General features: G+C 35.3%; 1 protein-coding gene across 1 annotated transcript; it reads left to right on the forward strand.

Moving 5' to 3' along the window:
- LOC129003006 (long-chain fatty acid transport protein 4-like) lies at positions 1 to 27,284 on the forward strand. Its single transcript, XM_054431191.1, has 10 exons — positions 1 to 77; positions 2,849 to 2,999; positions 13,495 to 13,732; positions 14,270 to 14,468; positions 14,822 to 15,023; positions 15,476 to 15,674; positions 16,706 to 16,846; positions 17,483 to 17,599; positions 18,088 to 18,154; positions 27,113 to 27,284. Exons 1-10 carry the CDS (start codon positions 22 to 24, stop codon positions 27,126 to 27,128), a joined length of 1,386 nt encoding a protein of 461 aa, XP_054287166.1. The 5' UTR covers positions 1 to 21; the 3' UTR covers positions 27,129 to 27,284.
- The last annotated feature ends 52 nt before the right edge of the window (positions 27,285 to 27,336 follow it).

Consider the following 27,336-nt stretch of genomic DNA (forward strand, 5'->3'; position numbering starts at 1 on the left):
TGGTCTATTAGCTCACTTACAATGGAGCTTTTCACTGTTCTCTTCATGGCACTCACCACTATTCCACGAGATCTTAAGTAAGTCAGTTTAACTGCTTCTTTTTACCAACGAATATTTATTCATACTATTGCTGCAGCAATAATTACAAATTTCGTAAATCCTATAAAAACCAGGTGAAGAATGAATACTTGAGCATAAAAGTAAAGTTCATTGAAGCCTAAAATAATTTGTTTTTTATTTACATCATCAAGTTGTTACATAACAAACTATATTTTATAAACTCAACATAGCAAACATGAAATTTGTAAGTGCAGTGGTCATAATTCGGAACAAATCGTAATACAAATTAAATTTCCAACGATTAAAGAAAAAGTTATTTGCCTAACGAAAAGGCGCTTTTTACATTCTATTGAATCATTTGCGTTTAGTTACAGAATATTTTCGCGATAAACCATTTCGCATGAATTCCAGATTAAATATTCACATCACAGTTGCCTTAAAACATAATTGTTCGATACTATAGCTTTTAAAACTTTCCTGCTATGCTAGCACTACAAAAAGTAACAATTCATAAATTTTGTTATACAGTATAGTTCTCAACTTTAACTATAGTTGAGTTTAGTTATTTAAATTTATTGATTTAGGAATAGTTTGTTGTAGTAAAGTGGTTGCAGATATATTGTAGTTAATATTATAGTAATACACTAGGGTCTGTAATATACCATGCATGTTTTGTTACACGTACTAGCCTATTAGATAAATTTGTTGACACAAATGTTAACTTATGAATTTTAAATATAGGGAATAAGATATTATTACTCTGTGGGTAAGACTGATCTTTTTCATTTTCATGTACCCAGTGACAAAAAACTATTGATTCAAATACTTATACATTATTTCTTAGAACTTGATAAACTTGAGCTTGCAAATCAGCAAGATCAAGTAATAAGAAAGTGTTATGATGTTTTGAATTTTTCAATAAATTTGTATTTTCAAATTTTTACCCTCATAGCATGCAAAGACCAATTTTTCTGTCAGTCATCATGTGGAGCTCAAACAAACAAATAATATTGTACACTGTAGCGTTGTTGTACATTTAAAGGATACAAAGAAAATGAAAAAGGCTGTATTTTCGAAATGTCCATCTTATTCTAAATTCTTATGGAGAAAATATAAATTCTGTAGCTTGATTGTCAAATATATATATTTTTATAACTGGTCAAGTTGATTTATTTTATACAATACTAGCAGTTACCCGGCGCGCGTTGCTGCGCTTAACAACTATTATTGTAAATGGTAATTTGTTCTTTACGATGAATAATAAAAGTGTGTACCAAAAATAAAAATAGAATATTTTACTTAATTGCCAGTGAATAGGGCCTAAACAATTTTTTTTTTGTTTTTTCTATAAGTTTTTAGACGTACCTACCACCACGTGAGCACGCAACATACAGCTGTCCGTGTGAAAAGCATGCATTTTCAAAATTTTAATCCGACGATAGTCAGGGTTTGCCCTAGTGCCTTATAATGGTGATTGGGAAAGAAAGACAAAAAAAGGAAGTTGTAGTTGCTTCAATTAAGAGGGTAATTTGGATGAAGTTATCAGTATTCTTGGGATTAAGACTATTTCTCCTTTTAAGTGGATTTAAGTTTCGCATTAGTATTAATTGAGTTCCTTCTTTTAATGCCAGTAATGGCATTTGAATACCTGAGATAGCACGCACGATTATTATTCACTTAATAATTTATGTTAGATTGTGTGGGTATAGAACAAAAGATAAAAGTATTAAGGCATTACCATCCCTTTTATTGTTTATAATACTTTAATCAAGGTTTTTATGTTTACATATTCAACATTGGAGAATTTAAACGTTGTTGAGTGCACAGGTGTGCTGCGATTGGGGTTTAATATATTTGGACTTATTCAAAAGTAAAATAGTTTTCTGTGCTGCACTCTGTAGAAACATTGTGGCACTATTTCAAATCATGACTAATACAGAACGTTGTGATTATTCAAACCTACAAAACAGTTGGTGAAAGAAAACATCTGCTTTTAAATTATATTTATTTGTAAACATTGTAGTTCAAAAAGTCTGACATTGTCCCACTTAAAACCCTCTGGGGCGGAGCCCTTTTGACGGATCTGCACCAAACTTCACAAAAACCATCCTTGAAAGATGCTTAATAATTCCTGAAAGTTTCATTACAATCTGTCGAGCGGTTTCGGAGTCCATCACGTTCAAACATATATATATATATATATATATATACATACAAACTTCCTCTTTTATAGATATAGACTACATTTTACAAAAAAATACGTTTTCCCTCCCTCTGTAACAACCAAAGCACTTTTAAAACCTAATGTCATGTAAATGGGGAATAAATCCGTCATGGTATTTGTTTAAGGCAAAATTATAGTTAAAATCAAATCAGACAAAGTTAAATCCGCATAATCTGCTGCGGTGGGGGTATTTTCTTATTGGCTTAGGAAATTAGTTACTATACTTTCTGGTAGGCTAACTATGCGGGAGAAGTCTGCTGTGTATTCATACGCAATGTATAAACATTGAGTATACACAGATGAATACACTTTATTCGCTGTATAGTCAATGGTATAAAAGTGTCCTTACTCCATAGGAATTTCCATTTAAAATACAATATTCTAGCTTATTTTTAGACTTTATAATGCTGATAGTCACACCCTATGTGCGTGCCCCCTCAAAAATGCTGGTTTCGGGACGCCTATGCGTTACTGCACCCAAGTATATATTCTACAAAAAAAATTGACTTCTTTGGATGGTACCCAAACATCCACAAGGTTGCATTAAATCCCTGTTTGGTTCAGAATGACCTATGACACAGCGGAGACGATGACCCGAGTCAACTATTGGTCGTGGAAAGATCGTACTGTGTTTCAACTGTTTGATGAAGTTGTGAAACATCAAAAGTACAACATTGCTTTCCGAAGAGGCTTTGACACTTGGTCTTTTCACATGGTAAGATTAAATAATAACTTCATTTGGTACTTATGTGTTTTTGTTTTTAAACCTTAGAAATAAATTGTACAAGCAATCTGACACACACTTTCTCCTATCAGGTTGTCAACAGCCCATACCATGGGTAAGCGGTGGTAGTAGAGTAACTATGTACACCCTATGTATGTTCCAATTGGTTTACAGAATGTATTAATTTATAATATAGCTTTTGTAGTAGGACTAGTGTTTGTCAGCCTTTTGGGTGGTCATGGAGAACAACTCCCAAATCAATATAGATGTAGCTTTATCAAACAAAAGAATAATTCCTCAACAAAATAACAATCCCTCTAAAATATAGTACCGGTAGCAAAACTAACTTAATGGATAGATCTTACTTTTAATTCAGTAGGCTACATGGGGTTGAATTGGCACAACTAATATAGGCTACCTTTCCACCAACAACTGGAACTCGTCCGAAAATTTACCAAAATAATTTAATTTTATGCTAACAATGCTAAACTAAGATTTTATACAATTTACAGTTTGAGCATACAAATTGATTCATGTCAAAAGCAAGTATTTACACATATTTAGTTCAAACAGTTTACATATTAGATACATAAATATTGACCAAGATTCATGAAAAGGATATATTTCTTAGGTAAATATACAAACCTTTATATTTTACAAAATTATACTAGCTATGTGCCCGTTCTACGCACGCGGATCTTATCGTAGTCAGTTGAAACCTTTTATTTTAAGAACAGCAGTTGGTTTGCATATTTTCAGATATGCTGGCAAAACTATTATCTATACTATTATATAAAAATCTAATGGTGTCTGTATGTGTATTACTAATATGTGCAAAAACTACTGAACCAACTGGGCTTAAGTTGTACAAAAATATAGCTACCATACCAAGGACCATTATAGGACTGTTCACATTTCGACACTGACCGTAGGCTTTGCCCCTTTGGCTTTAAACGTTCTGAAGTGAACATTTAAAAAGTAAATATTGATTGGTCTCCATGGCTGTGATGAGAACACTAACAATAATTGTTTACATTTGCTTTGACATATAAATCTAAACAAAAAGAACTGCTACACTGCATATTTCACAATTTCAGACAGCTGATACAAAGAAATTATTAAATACTAGCTGTTGTACCCGTGCTTTGCAACGGGAAGAGGACACAAAATAGAAACATTTTAATCTTTATCTCTTGCATATAATAGTTACACATCCGCCAACGCTTTTAGAAACAAAATTCAACTTTTATGGCCTTAATAGAAACGTTTAAGTTATGACTTTTAAATCTGGTAAGTAGTGGATACTACCATTTTGGTTCTGATTAATTTGCAAATTCTTGTGTAGGCTGATATGAGAAAAACTGACCAAATCTTCGAGTAAAACTTTGACATACATGATTTACCAGATTTACCTTTATCCCCCCTAATTACACATCTTTTAATTTATTATTGACATTTTAAATTTCAATTTTGAAGTTGCAAAAATACTAATTATTAAATTTAAATATCTTTAAATTAAACTCTTCTTTATATTAAATCACAAATCCTTTCATCTTCAGTTTTTTCACTCACAATAAATCATTAGCAAAACTAAGTCAGCTGTTATAAACTTTAGAAATATTGCTGTGCCTTATCAATACAGTCTTTTGAAATATTAAAGAAACTACCCATATCTATAGGTACTATAAAAAAATTCAAACAAATAATTTAGCATTAAAGACAGCAGACAAAACTAATATGATTATCAAAGCATCAAGGACTAAAAAATTTAATAGCAAATAAAGTATATGTTTCATTGCATCTCTGATTCTACTATACAAAAATATCAACAAACAACTTAATATACAAACCAGTTCTTTTAATCAGTCCCATCGTCCATTGCCTTTACATTTTCACACTTACCATTGAGTAAACATAGTAACAGATATTTCATTGATTTTAGAAACAAAAGAACACTGTGTACTGCGGTACTGCTTAGTTTTATGATATTTTCCTGGGTTTAATTTAATCAGTGGTGTGGCAAAACAAAAATAATAAATGTATCAAATAAAGAAAATGTGAACTGAAAGCTATGTTAAGATAAAATAAGAGTATTTTGTATTACCATTTGATAATTAAATATAGTTGCGCATATACAACAGATTTTAGAAAACAAAAATCAACGACAATTTAGTTATTGAAGATATTCTTTAGTTTAATTTAAACATAGGTTTAGCAAAACACAATAACTTAAATTACCTAAATATACATATAAAAAACAATGTGATGTGCAAGTTATGTTAAGTTAACTCAACACATATGAAGCAGTTAGAATTTATTTAAAGTAGCTTCCAAATTCATACAAAACATCTATACATTGTAATTTTCATACTGTTTCCATGAAAACATATCAATAACATTATTTTCACTTAAGATTATTAACTTAAGACGCTTTAAAAAATCCAAAGCAGAGCCGGAGTTGATACAGCAACGGTTATAAAATCTTGTTTTTCCTATAATCACTGACATAGTTTTAGAATAAATAATCCATGATAAAAGGTTAGATTAAAATAAACCGACCACATGAGTTTATGGAAAATATTATATTTAATTTCTTTGTATCAGCTGTCTGAAATTGTGAAATATGCAGTTTAGCAGTTCTTCTTGTTTATATTTAAATGTCAAAGCAAATGTAAACAAACATTGTTAGTGTTCTCATCACAGCCATGGAGACCAATCAATATTTACTTTTAAAATGTTCACCTCAGAACTTTTAAAGCCAAAGGGGCAAAGTCTACGGTCAGTATCGAAATGTGAATAGTTCTATAATGGTCCTTGGTATGGTAGTTATATTATTGTAAAATTTAAGCCCAGTTGGTTCAGTAGTTTTTGCACCTATTAGTAATACACATACAGACACCATTAGATTTTTATATAATAGTATAGATAGATATAGATAGTATAGATAATATTTTCCATAACTATGAGGTAGGTTTATTTTAATCTAACCGTTTATCATGGATTATTTAATCTAAAACTATGTCAATGATTATACAGGGTGGCGCATAAAGAACGCATGGATTTGAGTTGAGTGGTGAGAGATATAGGAGCGTAGTGCAGGGACAGGGCCTGGTTGTTTTGTAGGTTAGGGTGTCCGGATTTAGTAGCAATGGTGCAGTGGTCCGTGGTACATCGGATTTTTGCGGTAGAACATTTATTCAAAAGTAATTAAATCTGTTAAAACTGTTCAACGGCTTTTCTGCACAAAGTTCAATGTTCCGCGAGTCCTGAAAAAAGTACGGTAAGGCCCAAAAATAACGAAAGTTACACCAAACGTTAAGTTTCAAATCGTGCAGTGGTTTTTGATGCAATTCTTTTGGGTCTTCTGCTGCCAAATAGTGCCAGTTTTGCTTATTGACATAACTATCCAAATGAAACTGCGCTCCATCATTAACATCACACACAAAACGCCATCAGTGGCAAGAACATCAACCATTCTCTCAAAACAGTTTCCATTTTCGTAATCACGTTCATAAATCTTCTGTTCGATCATAATTTTGTAAGGATGAAATTTTAACTCGTCTTTCAGGTTGCCCTGCAACGAGCGTCAAGACAAGCACACAGTTGGAGCGCATCGCCTAGTGTAACAGACGCCCTTACTCTGTCGACATTTTGTGGAGTTCGCGCCGTGCAAGGACAACCAAACCACTTCTGCTTCATAACTGATTCAGTTGTGCGAAAAGGAGCTACCCAACAAAGTATTGTGTGTTGCGATCGGGTTTTGTTTTGAACCATTGAACTATGCACGGAGAAGCCATTGAACAGTTATATCAGATTCATTATTTTTGAATAAATGTTCTACAGCAAAAACGTGATGCGTCAGGTTGATTGCACCATTACTACTAAAACTGGACGCCCTAACCTACAAAACAACCAGGCCCTGTCCCTCCACGGACGCTTTTATTGCTCTTACCACTCAACTCAAATCCATGCGTTCTTTATGCGCCACCCAGTAGAAAAAAAATCTATAATCGTTGCTGTATCGACTTTGGCTCTGCTATGGATTTGTTAAAGTGTCTAAGTTATGAAAATAATGTTATTGATATGTTTTAATGGAAACAGTATGAAAATAACAATGTAGAGATGTTTTGAATGAATTTGGAGGCTACTTTAAATCAATTCTAACTGCTTAACATGTGTTAGATTAACTTAACATAACTTGCACATCACATTGTTTTATATATATATATATTTAGGTAAATTAAATTATTGTGTTTTGCCAAACCTATGCATAAATTAAACTAAAGAATATCATCAATAACTAAATTGTACGTCGTTGATTTTAGTTTTCTAAAATCTGTTGTTTATGTATAACTTTATTTAATTATCAAATGGTAATACAACATACTCTTATTTTATCTTAGCATGGCTTTAAGTTCACATTTACTTTATTTGATACATTTATTATTAGTGTTTTGCCACAACACTGATTAAATTAAACCAAGGAAAATATCATAAAACTAAGCAGTACACAGTGTTCTTTTGTTTCTAAAATTAATGAAATATCTGTCACTATGCTTACTTAATGGTAAGTGTGAAAATGTAAAGGCAATGGACGATGGGACAGATTAAAAGAACTGGTTTGTATATTAAGTTGGTTTTTGATATTTTGTAGAGTAGAATCAGAGATGCAATGAAACATATACTGTATTTGCTATTACATTTTTTAGTCCTTGATGCTTTGATAATCGTATTAATCTGTCTGCTGTCTTTAACGCTAAATTATTTGTTTAAAATTTTTTATAGTACCCATAGATATAGTTTCTTTAATATTTAAAAAGACTGTATTGATAAGGCACAAATATTTCTAAAGTTTATAACAGCTGACTTAGTTTTGCTGTGAGTGAAGAAATTGAAGATGGAAGGATTTGTGATTTAAAAAGAAGAGTGAAATTAAAACAAATGTTCATTTAAATTTAATAATTAGTATTTTTGCAACTTCAAAATTTAAATTTAAAATATCAATAATAATTTAAAAGATATGTAATTAAGGGAGATGAAGGTAAATCATGTATGTCAAAGTTTTATTCAAGATTTGGTCAGTTTTTCTCAAATCAGCCTACACAAGGTTTAAAATTAATCAAAACCAAAATGGTGGTATCCACTACGTACCAGATTTAAAAGTCATAACATAAATGTTTCTATTAAGGCCATAAAAGTTGAATCTTGTTTCTAAAAGGCTTGGCGGATGTGTAACTATTATATGCAACAGATTTAAAGATTAAAATGTTTCTATTCTGTGCCCTCTTCCCGTTGCAAAGCACGGGTACAACAGCTAGTATTATATAAACCTTCGCAAATACAGTATCTGACAGTTTCAAGCCAAAACATATGCTTCGCAATTAAATGTCACCCGGATCGTGTTGGTCCATATATTAAATCCAATGATTAAACTAAAAAAATACTTTATAGATCTATGAGGCATAGCCCTAAGGTAGGCCTATAATATTGAAAGTTATTTTCCACAACGGTTAAAAGTATTTAAGGTACTACCTCAACCTCAAAATTTAACTTTGTATTCGGGTTGACATTTTTATTATAAAGGTGAATAAATGAATAAATGATTTTATTTCCATCAAAAATTAACAATGTATGAACATTTGTAATATTGGAAATATAACTGACCACTTTAACAAGTTGTGTGGTCAGTAGAATAAATTATAATAATCTAAAAATAAACATTAAATCAGCCTAGCTCAACATAAAAAATGACACCTGCTCTCTGTGATGTTTGACAATTCTTTTCTTAATAAAGCTAAATACTTAAACTAAAAAATCAAAGAAAACAATACTTAATTTAAATTCAAATTAAAATTACATTTAGATGAGGTATTTTCATGGACAACATCAAGCATCATGCTATTTCCAAAATTTTGTTTTTATCCCTACCCTCGCATTCCCAATCTAAATAATGAAGTGTGCAACAAGGATGAGGCCAACCGATAACACTATCTACTACATTTGTAGGCGCACACACACACATTCGTTCACTCACTCACTCACTCACTCTCTCACTCACTCTTTATTACCATTACCTGTCATACTGCTATCTAACCAAGGGTCATGTTATAATCGGCTATGCTACAAACCCTCTACGTGACCAACGGGCGGGTGGTAGCCCCGGGGTATCCTAGGGCCGTCAATGCACTGTCCCCGTGGTACATCTGGATTCGGATGCAAAGCTAATTCACTCACACTACTCATTTATTTCACAGTTATACTTCTCATTCACACTTACACCTAAATGAGTACAGAGCTCATCTGACTAACATCGTCTTTCTCTAATAACCATTTAAAAGCCTGTTGAAAAAAGGTTTTCTTTGAATTTAACTGCTTTATGTCTGTAGGTAATTGGTTGAAAAGTTTCGGACCTAGATACAACAATGACCTTCTAAATAATATTTTATTTACTTTTGGCAATTTAAAAATCCCTTGTGTAGTACTTCTCGTTCCATAATGTCTGTATTCGATGTTTTTATTGCCACTTCTTACGTAAAAAACCCTTAATACTTTATAAATAAATAAATGTTGTATAGGTAATAATTTTAATTCCTTGTAGAGTGGAGATGAACTCTCCCTAACATTTTTCTTCAGTATTATGCGTATAAAAAAGTTTTGAGTGACTCTCAACCGATCTATTAAATATTTGAAAGCACTTCCCCAACAGATTATGCCGTACTGTAATTTAGAGTTAATCAAGGCAAAATATAAAGTTCTCAAAAGTGAAGTATTGCAAAAATTTCGTAAATAGTAAAAAGTTCTCACTGTTGATCTGATTGTGTTATGGAGGTTGTTAATGTGTATATCCCAGTTCATTTTTTCGTCTAATGTGACGCCAAGATATTTGAAACTAGCTACTTGTTCAATAGCTTGGCAATCGCATATAGTAGCATTGCAGTCATGCGCATGGTATTTTATTGGAGATAAGAACTTAAAACCTGAAAAATCAAAGTTGATATATTTTGTTTTACTGACATTTATTTCCATGTTATTTTTTACACACCAGTTTCTGAGCAGCACCAAGTCGTGTGTAATGCTTTCATATATGACCTGCTCTCTTTGATGCGAGTAAAATAAAGCAACGTCGTCTGCAAAAGCATTGATCCTTCCTCTGAATGGTAATTCCAAAAGGTCGTTTATGAAAATTAAAAATAAAGTGCTTGACGTCACTGAACCTTGTGGAACACCCGATCTTACAATGTGGGGTTGGCTGACATTGTTTTTAATTCTTACCTGTTGGTTCCTCTGAGTTAAATAGCTTTCAAACCAATTTAAGGCCACACCTCTGATACCGGCAGCTTCTAATTTGTTTAATAGAATTGTGTGATTCACAAAATCAAAAGCTTTTTTAAAGTCTATAAACAGCCCTGTAGTCTTTAAATTTAAGTTGCAGTTGTTATAAATTTGTTCAGTAACTGTAATCAAAGCATCTTCTGTAGATTTACCTTTAATGAACCCAAATTGTCTGTTGCTAAAAAAGTTTAAATTATTTAAAAAATTTAACAAACGTATTTTACATATCTTTTCAAATATTTTAGAGAACACAGACAAAAGGCTTATTGGTCTTAGATTGTCAAGTTTCAAGTTATTACTTTTTTTCCATATTGGAACTACAATACTTGATTTCAATTTATGCGGAAAAACACCATTTACAAAACTTAAATTTATAACGTGGACTAAGGCAGGGGAAATTACATCTACACATCTTTTGACACAATCCACTGTTATGTTATCATAACCAGAGGATTTTTTGTTTTTTAGGCTAGTTATTACGGCAGTTACTTCTTCGACTGTAGTAGGTAATAAAAAAAATGATCGTGGTTGGATTTTAAGCGGCGGTAGAACACCAGATACGATTGTACCTATTCCTGTCATTTGTCCAGATTGTACAGAGATTAAGTAGTCGTTGATAACTTGAGCGACAACAGCTGGGTCAGAGATAAGCTTGTTATCATGTGATTCAATCTTATCCACAGTGCCCTTGCTTGTTCTACCTGTTAGACTATTTATTATTTTCCACTGCTGCGCTGTATCACCTTTGCAGCCCTCTAGTTTAGTTTCGTAAAATTGGTTTTTTGTAATAGCTATTTCATTACCTAAACTACTACTGAACCTACGAAAGTAGCTTTCAAAATGTGTATCATATGGCCTCCTCCTAAAAATGTTATACAGTTTTTTCCTTATACATAAAAAGGTGCTCTTGTCCTTTCCGTAAAATACTGAGAAATAAGGACATTATACGTTACCAACAGCCATACACACAAAAATACAGAACTTAACAAAGTACATATAAAATTAGTATTTAAAATCTTTGTTAATGTCGTCAAATTTCATCATAACAATTTATATTAGCTTGGACCGAAGATGACCCTAAATGATGTCGAAATGACGACTTACTATATGAAATTAAATACTATAGACTATTTAACTATTGACTATATATATAGTCAATGGTAGGAACAGAAAGTGACACATTGGAAAAGCGATTTTAGCATCATCCGTAAAACTCTGTTACAATCACCCACTGCAGTTGTGATTTTTTACTTTACACTTTACACAACCGCCATTGAAGCGCCGTCAATGAGTGGAAACCTTGTTTCTAAGCTATTGGCGACGATCATTAATAAATTTAAGTTTCCCAGCTATATACAATACTGATTCAAGGTCTTCTTTCTGGTTATCAAAACTCAAGAACAATTTTATACACAAAGAATCTCTGGTTCCTGATCTGGATGATGCATAGTTATTTAATTTCATTTACGGTTACACTATATTATTGCACTTGCGATTAATTAAATCCGTTATGTAAGAAAAACGTTTTTAATCTCACTTGGTTGGGATTTGCTTTCAAAACGTGATCGAAAATGGTTGCGGTATTTGTAAACAACATGTGTAAACAAAACAGTGACAGCTAAAAAAATAATCTTGATCCAAACAGCTGTTCGTTATTTCATAGATGATTATGTAATAACAATTGGACGAAAACTTGACAAAAATCACACAAAACTGCATTTTCGAACGTCCGTAATTTTATTTACAAAGTAGTGAGGCCATATTTTAATGGCTAAAGACACTCTCCCCAATCCATTGAATACATTAAAATGACTTGGATCTTGATAGGTACTCTCGTTTTCCTGGAGAAGATAGCGTAAAATGCCATCTTGAGTGTTACAGACAGACAGACATACAGAAATAGAGATAAGACACGTTTCTGCTTCTTTAATGTATAAAACCTTTAACACGTAATAATAACTTAAAAATATATAATTCTGAGCAATGTACAGACAAAACTCTAATTTTATTTATATGGATTTAACTAGAGGCGTCTAGTTGTCAAAAACTCGACCAAAAATATCTAATATACAGACTTCTCTATTTTCACCCCACGCTGTAAATAAAACATGTGATTGGTATTTCTTTTGATTTTTTGTTTATATTTCGTTGTTATTTCATCACCAGCATGTCAACCCATAAGGCCCATGTTAATTTGTTTAAATTTTGAACTCATTTGTCGTGTTTATTTTTTAGCCTATTTTAATTTAAAAAGCGATTATATTCTGCACACCTACAGAAAAATATCTTTCTAACAGTAGGCCTATGCTTAGATTTTCCCTACGATCACACAAGCTGAGAAAAAAGGTTTTAAAGAAACATGCTTGCCTATTAATATAATGATTCTATTTACTTACATTATTACGGGTTATAAAATTGTCAATGTGCCAACCCCTTACCTTACTGATTCTACTCCAATACCACGATTTTCCGGCTAGAACTTCTACAATCAATGAAACCACTATAACAAAACAAAACTACTTCCATCTTAACTACATGTACAAATATAATATACATATTTTTTACAAACAAAATAATCAGTACAACTATTATATGGGCAAAATCACAAAAGCTGCAATAGTTTTTGAACCATAATTTTTAAAGCAATTGGGGTTTTAACATTTTGTTTAAAGAACCATAAAATACTAAATTTTAAACAAAATCGATTGGGGTAGTTTTTAATATCCGATTTTTTGTTATTTATTTAACATTATCATTTCAAAAACAACTTTTTTATGTCCATGTTTAATGGATCCACCCAAAACTCAAAACACGAAAATTTGGACGTAAACAATACTTTCTCTACACTATATATAGGGTATCCAATATCGTACTATATAATTTATATTTTGGTATCAGTGGGCCCGGTAATAATATCTTTATGTTGGTAGTTGATCACGCATTATACTTAGCTTCCTTTCCTACTTATATTTTTAGGTGCAATATTACTAGTTCAAGGTAGCCTCCTTCTTCCACCTCATATTTTTAGGTGCAAAATTACTTATTTAAGGTAGCTTATATTTTTAGATATGATTACTCATTCAAGGTAGCCTCCTACTTTCACCTTTATATTTTAAGTGCAGGATTATTCGTTTGAGGTAGCTTATATTTTTAGGTGCAAGAATACTCATTCAAGATAGCCTCCTACTTCCACCTCGCTGGACTGCAGCGTGGTGATGTAGTAGGCTTGGCAGGGGTGGAAGGACCGCAATCTGTAGCTCTATGGTTGGGTATCAGCAGACTAGGGGCCGTCACTGCTCTCCTACCCTCAGACCTCGCTCCTGCAGACATGGTACAGGCTGCCTCAAAAGTCTACAGCAAGGCCATCATCTGCACTCCTGAACTTGCCACAGGTACCAATGTAATGCACTAAGTACTTGTTAATAAAGTTGTGCCACACTACTTTCACTACTATTTAATTTTGTGTGTTGGCAACATGAATAGTTGGATGTGTATGTTGAGATGGCCTGATCCAAGTAATGCCATTAGATTGGTAGATTTATTTTCATTCTCACCGGAAAATCGTTCAAAAGTTAGTCTACTATTTAAAAACTCTTCATAAAAATTTCTTTTCTCCTCTGGTCAGTTTTCTGTACCACTAAAATGTAGTTATTTCAATACCCATAAAAACATAAAAATTATAATAATTTGTAACAGATTGTACAGAATTTGTACAGGTCATGCCATTACTGCAAATTCCCATATGATATCACTACTGAAGTAACAAAGATGAACTGAGATCACTAGACATCACTTCAAGTTTACTGATGTCTAGTGATTAATGTCACTAGATTCTCTAATGATACCACTTGATATCATTAGACATCTATTGACAGCACTATGTATCTAATTATATCAATACAATATGTCATATTCATATTCACTTACAGGTTTGACACAGCAAAAACTACCCAATTACATGTCCATACTCTCCTTGGGACCAACACAAGACAAGAGTGTAAAAAATATCATTAGGGAAGTGGACGGATCATCATCAAAACCTTTGAAACACAATATGTCTGTAAATAATAAATTATTATACCTCTTCTCACCAAAAACATTGATACCAAGACCTGTGACACACTATAGGTAAGTATACCTCTAGAGTCAGTTTTTTCATCTATATTTTCAAACATAAGTTAACATATCAGCAAGTTAAATATGTGATATGATATGATCAGTGGTGTAGTGGGCCCTTTCTGGATTTTCCAAAAAAAAAATATATTGGTAAGCAGCCTGTATTTTTCTGTGACTGTGAACACTGTAAATATTACGACTAAATCACTGGATATGATGCAAGCTAGATACAGTATACTTATAAAAATCAATGTTCCAATGGCGCTTTTCTAACTAGAAGTATTTTCAATTGCAAAAGTAAATATTTTCCAGTAAACTCAACAGCTAGTTTGGCCAACTTATACAAAATATATTCATTATTTCAGGTACATATACATAGCGACAAACATTCGCAAGAGCCTTGACTTCACTGCTAAGGATATTATTTACTCTCCAATGCCTCAGTCAACAGCTGATGGAAGCATTGTTGCGGCTGGTCAAACGATACTCTTCGGCAATCTGGTTGTCTCTGGAGGAAAACCAACAATCGACACATATTTCAAAGATTGTGACCACTACGGCGCAACGGTATAATCTCAGAGATATTTTATAGATAAATATTTGAAAGAATGAAATCTTAAGTCCTTAAGTTTTCATTACCAAGCAAGTGAAACGACTGACAATTTTACTTTATAGTCAATGTGTTCAAAATTTGGCATAGCGGAAATACCTAAGAATGTTTTGTTTTGTATCAGATAAATCCAAACAATAACATTAACCCTAGTACAAAATGTTTTTTCTTCTTGAATTGAAAGTAAGAAAATGCAAGTTCAAACAAATGCAGGTTTTTATTGTAAATGGAGGAAAATGTAATAAGTAATTTTCTTTATTGAGTATCTGAGCTGTGTTTAAAAACTATTTCAGGCAAGTGCATAGGCCTAAACGTTTCTTTCAGCACTCAGATAACTATTTCAATAATATTTTATATTTTCTGGTAGTTGTCGTCTGAAAGATTTTAATTCCATGATTTTTTGAAACAGATAGCCATGTATGATGCTGAAATCGTGAAGGGCTTGATGGCTTCTTCATCAACTGAGATGGACAAGCACCACAAAGTACGTCTACTTACGGGTAATGGTCTACAAAACCCGCAGACTTGGACGGAGTTGAAGGAACGGTTTAATATCCACCACATCGGGCAGTACCATATTATAGTGGATAGTGATGGAAGGAATTTGGGTAAATTTATGATAGAACATTGTATTTAAAAACATACATAGCTATACAGATATATTTATCATATATAGTAATTTTACAGGTTCAATTCCGAGAAATCCAGTAGTTTTTTGATTGTTTGAAAATAAAGCCAGGTGATTTGAATAGATTACAGTACCTACATTTATAAAACTCCTACACGCCTGGGTGCATATTTTAAGTTGGAAGATCAAATTTGAAGAATATGTGATTAGTTAAATGATGAATGAGATGATAGCCACATTACTGACAATGATCAGCTATGGTTCTTTTCCCAGGACAATTTATTAAAAGCCCAAAAAAATCACAACACATTGTTTCGAGCCATCAAAGAAAACAAACAAAATATAAGTGTAGTATAACCAGAGAGCACAGAGTATAACAGTGAACTCTGTTGGTTGGAAAATTGGAAAATTATTTTCTATTATAAAAATTTAGAACAGAACATAAGAATCTTTTACTTCACAGAAGTACTTTGTTACTCAAAGTAAAAATATAAAAACCTAATGTTAGGTTGAGTCACAGAGAAGTAAGAAACAGAGGATAAGTTTGATGGTACACTTATGTGATGTCTAGCCACAGTTGATGGTGTCTAGAGAAAATTCTTTTTCTTGTCCCCTTCCGCTCTCCTTTCCCCCTCACGTACTACAGCGCTCACACGGTAGGAAGACCATGTGCACTACAACTGCTGTACAAATATCGCTATGTGACCATTGCTGTTCGGGATCTTCCTTGCTCGATACTAGTTAATTTCCGCCCCAACATACCAGAGCTACCTATTGGTGCATGGTTGTCACATACGCTTTGTATCCTCTGTAACTGTATCTTACTTCTCTGTGGTTGATTGTAGCATGGAAAAAAAGCTCAGCAACTATATTCAATCATAAAACTTACAGTTGGTTAATTTTTTTTGTTAATTTTAACTTAAATTTGGTCTTTTAGCTAGAGTATAATTTGGTTACCATTCATAAGCTATATTTTAATTCATTTTGAATCTAACATTTATACTTTCTCAGTAAATTCATACGGCAAACCTGGGGCTATTGGATTTGTTCCCTGGTACTTCTCTGGTCAAAAAGTAAAGTTGGTTGCTTTGGACCCAAACACTGGAGAAGTAGTTCGAAAACAGAACAGACTCTGTAAATCACCAGCCAAAGGTGGGTTTTAGGTTAAATGTTAAAAAAGTGCATGATTGTGTGCAGCAATTATTGTAGACTATTTATGGAAGCATTTCAGTATTGTTGTGAGAAGTTAACATTAAAAAACTGCATTACAGAACTACTCGATTAGGTACTAAAAACAATTGTTCCCAGTGCTTGATTTGTAAAAAATGAGGTGCTGGAACTGTAACCTATTTAATGTGATTTATGTACTGGTACCTATGCCAATATTTATATCTTTCCGAAAGAGAGGTATCAGAACCGTTCAGCTGCGTTCCCCTCAAATTGCATGAACAATCATTGTTCAAATCTTGAACAAAAATATGTCTAAAACTTATCATTCAGACAAGATACTATAGTGCAGTGGCAAACTGGGTTTATTTCCCAGGGTTATAAGTTTTAATATTAAATTATCAAGTTTTTTTAGAGAGGTTATAAACCTATTTATTTGCAAACAAAATATGCATTTCGCGTGCTCCATGTTTACTTCACATTTTATTTAACTTCTCATTGAAACCCACTCTATCAGTACCTATGCTGTCTTTTAGTATTCAAAATTGAAATATTCCAAAACATTACTTAAGAAAATAAGTAATTTATACAATAGTAATTACAATGATGTGATTTTCCCAGATCAGCCAGGGATTCTCATTGAAGAAATGCCCAAAGACTTTGTGCGAGTGCAATTTTCAAAGAATAAGAAGGTGATAAGTGATGTCTACAGGAAAGGGGACAAATATATTAACACTGGTAATAAACTTGTTGTTTAAAATACAAATAACATGTAAAAATAGAAACTTTAAATTGAAACTCGAAAGGTCTGGTGCAAACCTCCAACTAATAATATGAAAACATCATATTTGCCCATGACACTTCTCAATGAAAGTAACTATTTTTGGTGTAACTTTTAGCTTTCTTGATCTAGTAGATTTTTGTCATGGCAAGATAGATAGACAGACGTCTTTATATAATGTTATAGATTAACACTACTATTTTCACTAAGAAAATATCTTTTATTGTTCAAGAACGCTCTTTAGTACTCACCTGCCGTTTTTTAAACTCGTCTTGGACAGTGTATCAACTGCGTATTTTAATGGGGTCATTAGATCAACTAATGTATAGGTTAAAAACTCAAAAGTTAAGTTAGCACTTATAGTGGCTTAAACTACTTTGTATGGCACCGTTTCATTGAAAAGTATTAAAGTGCCACTTAAATTAAATATGCAATGTTTTCACAGGAGAAATTTTGAAAAAAGATGAAAAGGGCTACTACTACTACATGGGCCAAATCGAGGATTTTAAGGTGTAAGTAGTGCATACCATGAACTGATAATTTTTGATTAGCTTGGTATCTGTGATATATGCCTACATTAACCATAACCCACAAAACAAATTTTGTAAAAGTCTGTCCACATCCACAGCAGCACTTCCAAGGGGGAGGGGAAGGGTCTAGTCTATAGGGGCTAAAGCACCCATCCCCATTGGGCCCTGCAAAAATAATTTAGTCATATATTTTCATAAAAATGTAACAGAGGTTTTTGGATACAGTTTCTGGATGTTCAAAATGGCTTTTAAAGTCACCAAACTGCTTTTTAAATTGCCCTGGACCCCCATCTGGTGTGGAACGTTCCCTTTAGCTTCTAGGTCCTAGAACCTCCACTGCATCCACACACACATACAGACAGACATCACTTTTTTAAAAGTTTGTTTAACCACCCAAAACCCAAACTCAAAAGTTTTGACAAAAAATATGTTCTCCATTTAAGTACAAATGTAAATTTTGTTGACAATCATAATGATTAATATGAAGAACATTCAACCTAGAACCTGTGCATATAGAATATAGTACAGGTAAAATAATACAAAAACACTCCATATAACAACAAAATTTGTACATTCATGAAATTTCACCTGTGAGTTACTAATAATATGAGAAATGGAGATCCGATGAGTCCCCAAAATTTTGGGCGTCCTAAGGCCCTTTTTGGGGCCCTTTTTGTTCCGAAGGGCCCTTGTTCCTGAATAATTTAGTTTTTACGTTTAAGGTCTAGTGAGGTGTGGTTTTCGATGGTTTTAGTTATTTTAAATCGATTGGGAATAGTTTTAAGTGTATTAAACCACACCATACAGGGTGTTTCGAAATATTATTACTTTTTACGATATTTAAACATTTATTCATAAAGTGATAAAATTAGTTACCTCCATGCTCTATATAAAAGGGGATTATTGAAAATAACTGTAATTCATTACTATATAAGAGGGAAGGATCTCAAGGTGTAAGAGAAAATATTAAATACCCCCGTCACAGCAAACCTGCAGACTAAGCGAATTTTCATTTGCCCCATTTTCAATTAAATCTAATAGTTTAATGAAATGAGGTCTAATAGTTTAATGAATACTTAGGTTTGCTGCTACAAGGAGGCTAATAAAGTGTGTTTATAGTAAACTATTAATAGCCTAGTATAAAACAAATAAATTTGACAAGTTTTATTAAAACATATCTATAAACAAACAAACAAAATCATTTTACACTATTCTCCTTAAAAATAACATGGAATTTTAAATTTACAATTTTTGAATTTTATTCGTACTTAATACACTTACAAAACACTAATAACACTTAATAAACTTTAATATACTAAATTACTTGTTATCTTTAAGCTCCTTAAATTGCTCTAGAGAAAAATTGGGAAACTTTGTCTTGAGGGTCAAAGATTACAAATTTTTACCACATAAAACCCTGTTCCATGGACCGATTATGCCGGTTTCGTTAAAATTGAACCAAAATTACTCGAGTTATCATGTTTATGGACACGTATATAACATGGATATATCTTATCTTATCTTATCTGACAGGGGCAGGTCGAGACCTTAAAGCACTTCATCCGAAATCGAATTATTGCGCACCCCAGATACTTAATTGCTTTCTTGTTGACCTACAAGTTGAGGCGCCCAATGAATGCCTGTAGCTTCCCAATTAGTTCATCCTCGGGAAGAAATCTACCTCTAGCCATATTTCCAAGAGTTATCGATCTAGCGTCAGAGAGCTCAATACAATCAAAGAGTAAGTGATCAGCTGTCTCTTCTGACCTATCACAGTACCTACAGATCGGTTCACCATCATATAAGCCCATCCGTTGTAGATGTTTCCTGAATCTTCCATGACCAGTTATCAGTTCAACAATTAATTTAATTCTTCGTCTGTCTAGTCTCAAGAGGTCACAGGCAACCTTTTTGGAAGGCCTAAACAGAGTAAGCTTGCTGACCCTAAGAAGGGGAACATCGACCCAGCGTTTGCGATGCTTTTCCTTGGCCCATGACGCAATCGCAGAACATACACTGTTTCGTGAGATGCCACAGAAGGGTTGCGGGCCTAACAATGATGTCGCAGAGGCAGTATTTGCCAATCTGTCTGCAGCTTCATTTCCTTCAATGCCTGAGTGTCCTGGTACCCAGCAAAGCGTAAGGTCATTTCTCCTACCCAACTCAGACACAGAAGCAAGACAATCCCACACGAGCCTGGAGTTGAATTCGTAAGAGTTTAATGCTTTTAAGGTCACTTGACTATCAGTAAAGATATTGATTGTTTTGTCTCTGATATCTTTGTTAAGATGTTCTTGAGCACAAACTAGAATGGCAGTGACCTCCGCTTGAAAGACAGTTGGGTACACCCCCATTGGAAGACAAATACCAGTGCCTCCATTCATCCAATGCACACCTGCTCCAGTGCCCCCATTTTTGATCTTAGAACCATCAGTATAGCATTCTAAGTCACCTGTGGGTATGGGTCCTTTTCCGCCAGACCAATCCTTCCTATCTGGTATTAGTACTTTGAAAGGCTTTCCAAAGGAGTATTTTTTGGACATGTGATCTGAAGGTAAGTCCAATTCATCATTATGTACCACCTGAACAATTTTAGAGTGCCCTTTATTGTTCCCTGAGGCTATCCATAAGTTTTCGCATCTAAGGCGTTGGGCTGTTTTACTTGCTACCACCTTAATATAAATGTCAATAGGTAGCATGTCAAGCAGACAGTCAAGTGCCGCTCCAGGACAGCTACTTACTGCCCCAGTTATCATAATAAGAGCAAGCCTCTGAACTCCTGCTAAAGCTTTGACAGCTATAGTTGATTCCATCTTTGGCCACCACACAAGCGAACCATATGTAAGGGCGGGTCGAACAACAGATACATACAGCCAGTGCATAAGTTTAGGCTGTAACCCCCATGTGCCACTTACCATCCGCCTGCATGCCATATGGGACCATTTGCCACGCTCAATGACTTTTTGAAGGTGTGGTCCCCAGTGAAGTGATCTGTCCAAAATTACACCAAGATACTTCACCTGATTCTGCAGCTCTATTACAGTACCCTGCAGTCTTAGTGGGCCGATCCCGTCCAGTTTCCTCCTTCTTGTGAAGGGTACCATTACAACTTTCCTGGGATTTATAGAGAGCCCAACATCCTGGCACCAACGGTCCACTACCCTTAAAGCTCTATTCATAAGGTCAGTTATGGTTCCGTGGAACTTTCCAACCACAAGGATTGCAACATCATCAGCATAACCTAAGGCGAAAACCCCACTTTCGTTGAGGGTCCTTATAAGGTCGTCTGCTACCAAATTCCAAAGTAGAGGAGAAAGAACCCCCCCCTGAGGACATCCTCGAGTAGTTCTTGCCTCGATCGTATCATTGTGGAGTGAGAGCCTAACCTTCTTACTGAGAAGCAAGGATTCAATCCATCTACATATTATACCGTGAAAACCTCTTGCTCTCACCGCATTAAGAATCGCTGGAGTACCAGTATTGTCAAAAGCACCTTGAATGTCGAGAAAGGCACCCAGGGCCACTTCACTGCTCTCTAGAGCTTTCTCAATCTTGCTTACAAGTTGGTGCAACGCAGTCTCGCATGATCTTCCTGAGACATACGCATGCTGATTAATATGTAAAGGATGTGTCCTAAGAGCTGTATCCATCATATATCTTGAGACCAACTTCTCTAGGATCTTAAGAAAGAAAGAAGATAGAGAAATGGGTCTGAATGACTTAGGGTCAGTGTAACTATCCCTTCCTGGTTTAGGAATAAATGCGATACGCGAATTACACCACCCTAAGGGAATGTGTCCTAACGCTAAGCTGGCTCTGAAAAGTTTACAGAGTGGGTGTATAATTGTATCAAGACCCTCCTGCAAACAAACAGGTCTTACCTCATCAGGACCCGGCGATTTGAAGGGTCGTAATAAGCCAACAGCCCATCTTACCTTGCTGAAGGTGACTATGCGGCAAGCAGTGCTCCACATAGAATGAGTGGCACGACGGCCCAGGTTAGGCCGCTCTGGACTCACCTCCTCCTGCTGCACTTCAGAAACAATACAACCAGGGAAATGAGTTTTTACCATAACCTTTAGTATTTCGGTAGGTTCAAAAGCCATTACACCATCCGGTCCCTCAACGGCACCCAAAGTAACATGCCTGTCTCTAACAAGTACCTTATGTATTCTAGAAGTATCCTTGATACTCTCTAAATTTCCACAAAAATTTTTCCATGAGAGCCTTTTGGCCTTACGTACTGCATGGTTATATTCTGTGAGAGTTGTATGGTATGTATCCCAATTATTGGTTATCTTTGCTCGCCTAAATTGGGCCCTTACTCTCTTCCTAAGAGAGGCAAGTTCAGGACCCCACCAACTAGCCCTGTTGCTCTTTCCCTTGCTCAAAGGACAATTATCCTCAAAGGATGTAACTATGCACCTAGTTAGACGATCTGCCGCCTCGTCAAGCGCATCAACTGTGTTAATAGGAGATGTGTTCAGGTTCGAGGCAATTCTGCCCCGAAGATCAGCTCTGAAGGATGCCCAGTCGGTTTTAACTGGGCTCCTGAATAAGCGAACCTCGCCGCAGAAATTCCCCAACCCGAAGACAATGTGCCTATGATCAGACAGGGATGGCTCAAGGGACACTGACCAGTCAATAATCCTGTCAGCCATACCCGCCGAACACAGGGTAAGATCAATTACTGATTGGCCTATCCTGCTTAAAAAAGTTGGTTCTGAGCCTACATTTGCAACAAGTAGGCCGCAAGAAGCTATGTATTCTAGAAGTGACCTACCTCGGTTGTTAGTGTCCCTGCATCCCCAGGCCGTATTATGGGCATTGGAGTCGCAGCCTATCACGAGTTCAGATCCAGACTCGTGTGCGAGGTCGACCAATCTTCTGACCTCGGCCGATGGGAGCAGTCCATCGTCGCCCTGTGGCATGTAAACAGAGGCCAGCAGCAGATTTATGTTGGATTTAGTACATACAGTCTTAATTACTGTTACGTCCCTCGAACAAAGCTCTAGAACTGGATTACATTTTAGCCCCTCTTTGACCCAAATGCAAGTTCTAGGGTGTGGTACAGATGCAGAGAAGATGCTACCCTTTATAGTTCCCATCCCCGCAATTCTAAAATTATTGATCCAGGGTTCTTGAATCAAGGCAAAATCTAAGGACTGCTTAACCGTGCTCAGACAGAACACAGCCGTGGCAGCCTTACTGTGTTGAAGGTTCGCTTGAAGGACCTGAGTCATCAGAGGGAGCACCAGAGATAACTCTGAGCTGTATTTTCCCCAGACCCAGATAGATAATCCAGCCACGATCTTTCAGAACCTGCGCATTCATTTCATCAATAGCAAGAACAAGAATCTGATGATCATCCTTCCTCTTCCCACCAATGACGCGCCAGTCCTTTGTCGTGACACCAGGATTTTGTCGCTCAATCTGAACAAACACTTTAGAGGCTTCGACCTTGGCCAAGCGCCTGTCAGTGCGTAGGAGCACTTTGGTCGTGCGCAACAGATCCTTATAGTCTGCTACAATGACCTCCATACTCCCCTCACTTCCCAGCGCCAGCTTCGGTGCCACCCTCTTTAGCCAGTCAGTCGTTTCAGAATTACCACAAGTTACGACAAGAGCACCCTTCTCATGGTAAATTTTTTCAAACTGATGAGGAATGTTGGCGCCGTCATCACCAAACACCAACTCCATCAGTTTGTCCTGCAACAAATCACATTCCTCAACAGAGAATCTCGCATCGGGATAGGCCGCTGGAGCTACTGCCAACTTGTGACCCACAAGCTGATCTCTGTAGCTGGCCTTTCCTGCAACGAGTCCATCTGCTGATTGATTAGAGTTTTTATTTCTCTTAGAAGGAGGATTTTGAGACGACCCAGGGTTACTATCGGATCCGGTTCTACGCATCGGTGATACGCCTGAACCTTCCCCAGGAGAACTCAAGGACTCTCGCTTCCTCTTTCTCCACTGTCTGTTAGGGATCCACGTGCCCTCAGCCTTTTTCTTTTCTCTAACAGACATATTGTACTCAGTTTTGGTCATAACTGTAAAAGTGATCTCAGAGTCGGACGAAACATCCGCCAGAGATGGAGAGTCGCCAGCACTGCTGGTGTTTAGTGGCTTATTCAGGTCTGCATCTAACCTGTGGCAAAGCTCAAGCACATCAGTAGATGAATTGGGTGGAGTTCTTGCTGTTAAGGAACTTCTCGAGAAGACCTCTGGCGAGTCCAGGATCTCCCCAGGTTCCGTCTCCATAGCGGTGTTCTGCACAGTAACATTATCATTGTTAAAGGAAAGCTGATCGTTGCCCTCCCCAGAATCCATGGGCTTGTCCTCCAAAAAGGAGGAGTGGGATTCCCCGCTTGAGCAGGTACCCACCTGGGGTAATGATTCCGTTCGTTTACTTTCAGCCATTACTAAAACAAGAAAAGCAAAAAAAAGTTAGCAGTTTAGCAGCCGAACCGTGACCCACTCACTACGCCTGCTAATATCCAAGACTGGACCCTTTCGGGGTTGGACCCCTCATCGTCTCCAGCTCAGTCCTGTCACAGCTGCACACATACCTGTAACAGTTGGCGGTAACATTAGCTATCTGGGCCTTGGCCGGATTGGTGATTGTCACCTCCGCCCAAGGCCAGTACTAGAGCAGCCGCTCCCTACCCTAGGGCTGTCTAGTCACGACACAGCCAGCGCTAGATCCGCTGCCTTCAGCGAGTGCAGAGGCACCCCTTGCAGGCTGTGCATAGCACAGTACGACTTTGCTGAACAAAGTCGACTCACAGCGGTCTTGGAGGAGGAGCTGTCATAGACAGCTCCCCCTCCCTGAGGAGCTTACGCTTACCTCTCACCTCCAACATGGATATATTTTGAGTGGATGGTGCTCGGATGGATGGATGGATGGATGGCTTCTGGGGGCATCGAAATGAAAACTTAAATCGGTTTCGGGTCTATGTTTTACCATAAGACCTTCGGTAATAGCTTATCACCTATATGGGATGTTCGCTAAAAGGGGACGGATTAAGTTTTACACTATAACATAATAACATAGGTTACTAAGGAAAAATTTCAACTTTTAAGGTGGTGTGAATAATCTTTCAACGTGTTTTTTATGCAAATCTATTAAGACCAATTTCAAATTGATATGTATTTTTCTAAGGTAGTTATTTAAGTTATTTTTTTTTACATTTATTAAAAATTAAAACAATTGTATTTGTATAACACCTTAAATTACATATTAAAATGAAGTACTTAAACTAAAGCTATTTTTCTACAATTTCCGTAGTATCTCTCTTTACAATTTCATCATCACAATAATTATTCTCAGACGACTCATTAACAATTTTATTATTCTTAGCAACTTGTCAATCTTTACTGATTTTGTCCAAGTTGGTGTTCAAGCAGGATTCCTCTTTACAAACCTAAAACCTTGCATATTGCAGAACAGGCAACACCAATCTTAAAGCACGAACAATGTGGTGCAAAAAACCTTTCATACATACTGATGTTTGCAACTTGTATCTTAAGTTCCTCAAACTTATTTTCAATCAATACAAGTACAGTTATCTTTCGTGGTTATGACGACCAAGACAGCACTAAGATATCAGAGCAGCATTGCCGGTACAAGCATTTTTGTCCTGAACAATGGGAACTAGGTTTACGGGGCAAAAATTGGGGTTTCTTTTTTACTTTACCCTCAAAACACAAAGCTTCCCAATTTTTCTCTAGAACATTTTAAATAGCTTAAAAACATATAATTTAGCATATTAACGTGTTTTTGTATGGTTATTAGCTACGGATAAAAATACTAAAATTATAAATTTAAAATTCCCATGTAATTCTTATGTAGAACAGTGTAAAATGATTTTGTTTGTTTGTTAATTGATATATTTTGATCAAACTTGTCAAATTTATTTGTTTTATACTAGGCTATTAATATTTTACTATAAACACACTTTATTAGCCTCCTTGTAGCAGCAAACCTAGGTAATCGTTAAACGCAATGCTATTTTAGATTTAATTGAAAATCAATTCAGACAAATGGAAATTCGCTAGGTCTGCAGGTTTGCTGTGACGGGGGTATTTAATAATTTCTCTTACTCCTTGTGATCCTTTCCCATTACGTAGTAAAGAATTACAATTATTTTCAATAATCCCCTTTTATATAGAGCATGGAGGTAACTAATTTTATTACTTTATGAATAAATGTTTAAATATCGTAAAAAGTAATAATATTTCCAAACATCCTGTATGGTGTGGTTTAATACACTTATAACTACTCCCAATCGATTTAAAATAACTAAAACCATCGAAAACCACACCTCACTCGACCTTAAACGTAAAAACAAAATTATTCAGGAACAAGGGCCCTTCGGAACAAAAAGGGCCCCAAAAAGGGCCTTAGGACGACCAAAATTTTGGGGACTCATCGGATCTTCATTTCTCATATTATTAGTAACTCACAGGTGAAATTTCATGAATGTACAAATTTTGTTGTTTATAAAACCCTATTTTACCTGTACTAAATAGTTTATATTCATATTATCCCTGGTTCATGGTTAGAGGATCCTACAATTACCTCTCTAAACTCATAAATTTTCTATCAATTGTAATATTTAATAATTATGAAATACCTTATATTACTTATTTTTAGGATACTTCGCGCCAAAGCTGGTGGCGGCTGAGGGATTAGGACGGCCCTCGTACCATCATATAGGTTGGACCTGCTCACTGACCTGGCTGTCCTAATTCCTCAACCGCCACCAGCTTTGGCGCGGAGATAAGCTATATGATTGAAAAATTTGTATGACATCTCATATTTTATACAGGGAATACAGTACAGTTTTTAATCTTTTGTCAATGTTTTTGCTTTGTTACATTTTAGGTTTATTGCTTGTCCTAAAAATTTAAAAATAATCACTATACACATGTTTTTAGGAAAACTCAGTCATAAATCAGTGGAACTTCCCAACCATGGACATTCAAGATCTGTCAAGTTAATGTTACTAAAAAACATCATGTACTAAATGTCATAGTAAAACAGTGTGTATGCATTCAGCAAGTTATGCTCAAGTGTATGCTGAAGTTTCTCAAACTGAAATATTCATTTCAACCTTCTGTCGTTCTTTTTTTATTGTTTTCAAAGTAAAAAATACATTTCT

The sequence above is a fragment of the Macrosteles quadrilineatus genome, unplaced genomic scaffold (assembly GCF_028750875.1).
Source record: "Macrosteles quadrilineatus isolate MER2022 unplaced genomic scaffold, UCM_ALF_1.0 Scaffold_9__3_contigs__length_116548681, whole genome shotgun sequence".
NCBI lineage: Eukaryota > Metazoa > Arthropoda > Insecta > Hemiptera > Cicadellidae > Macrosteles > Macrosteles quadrilineatus.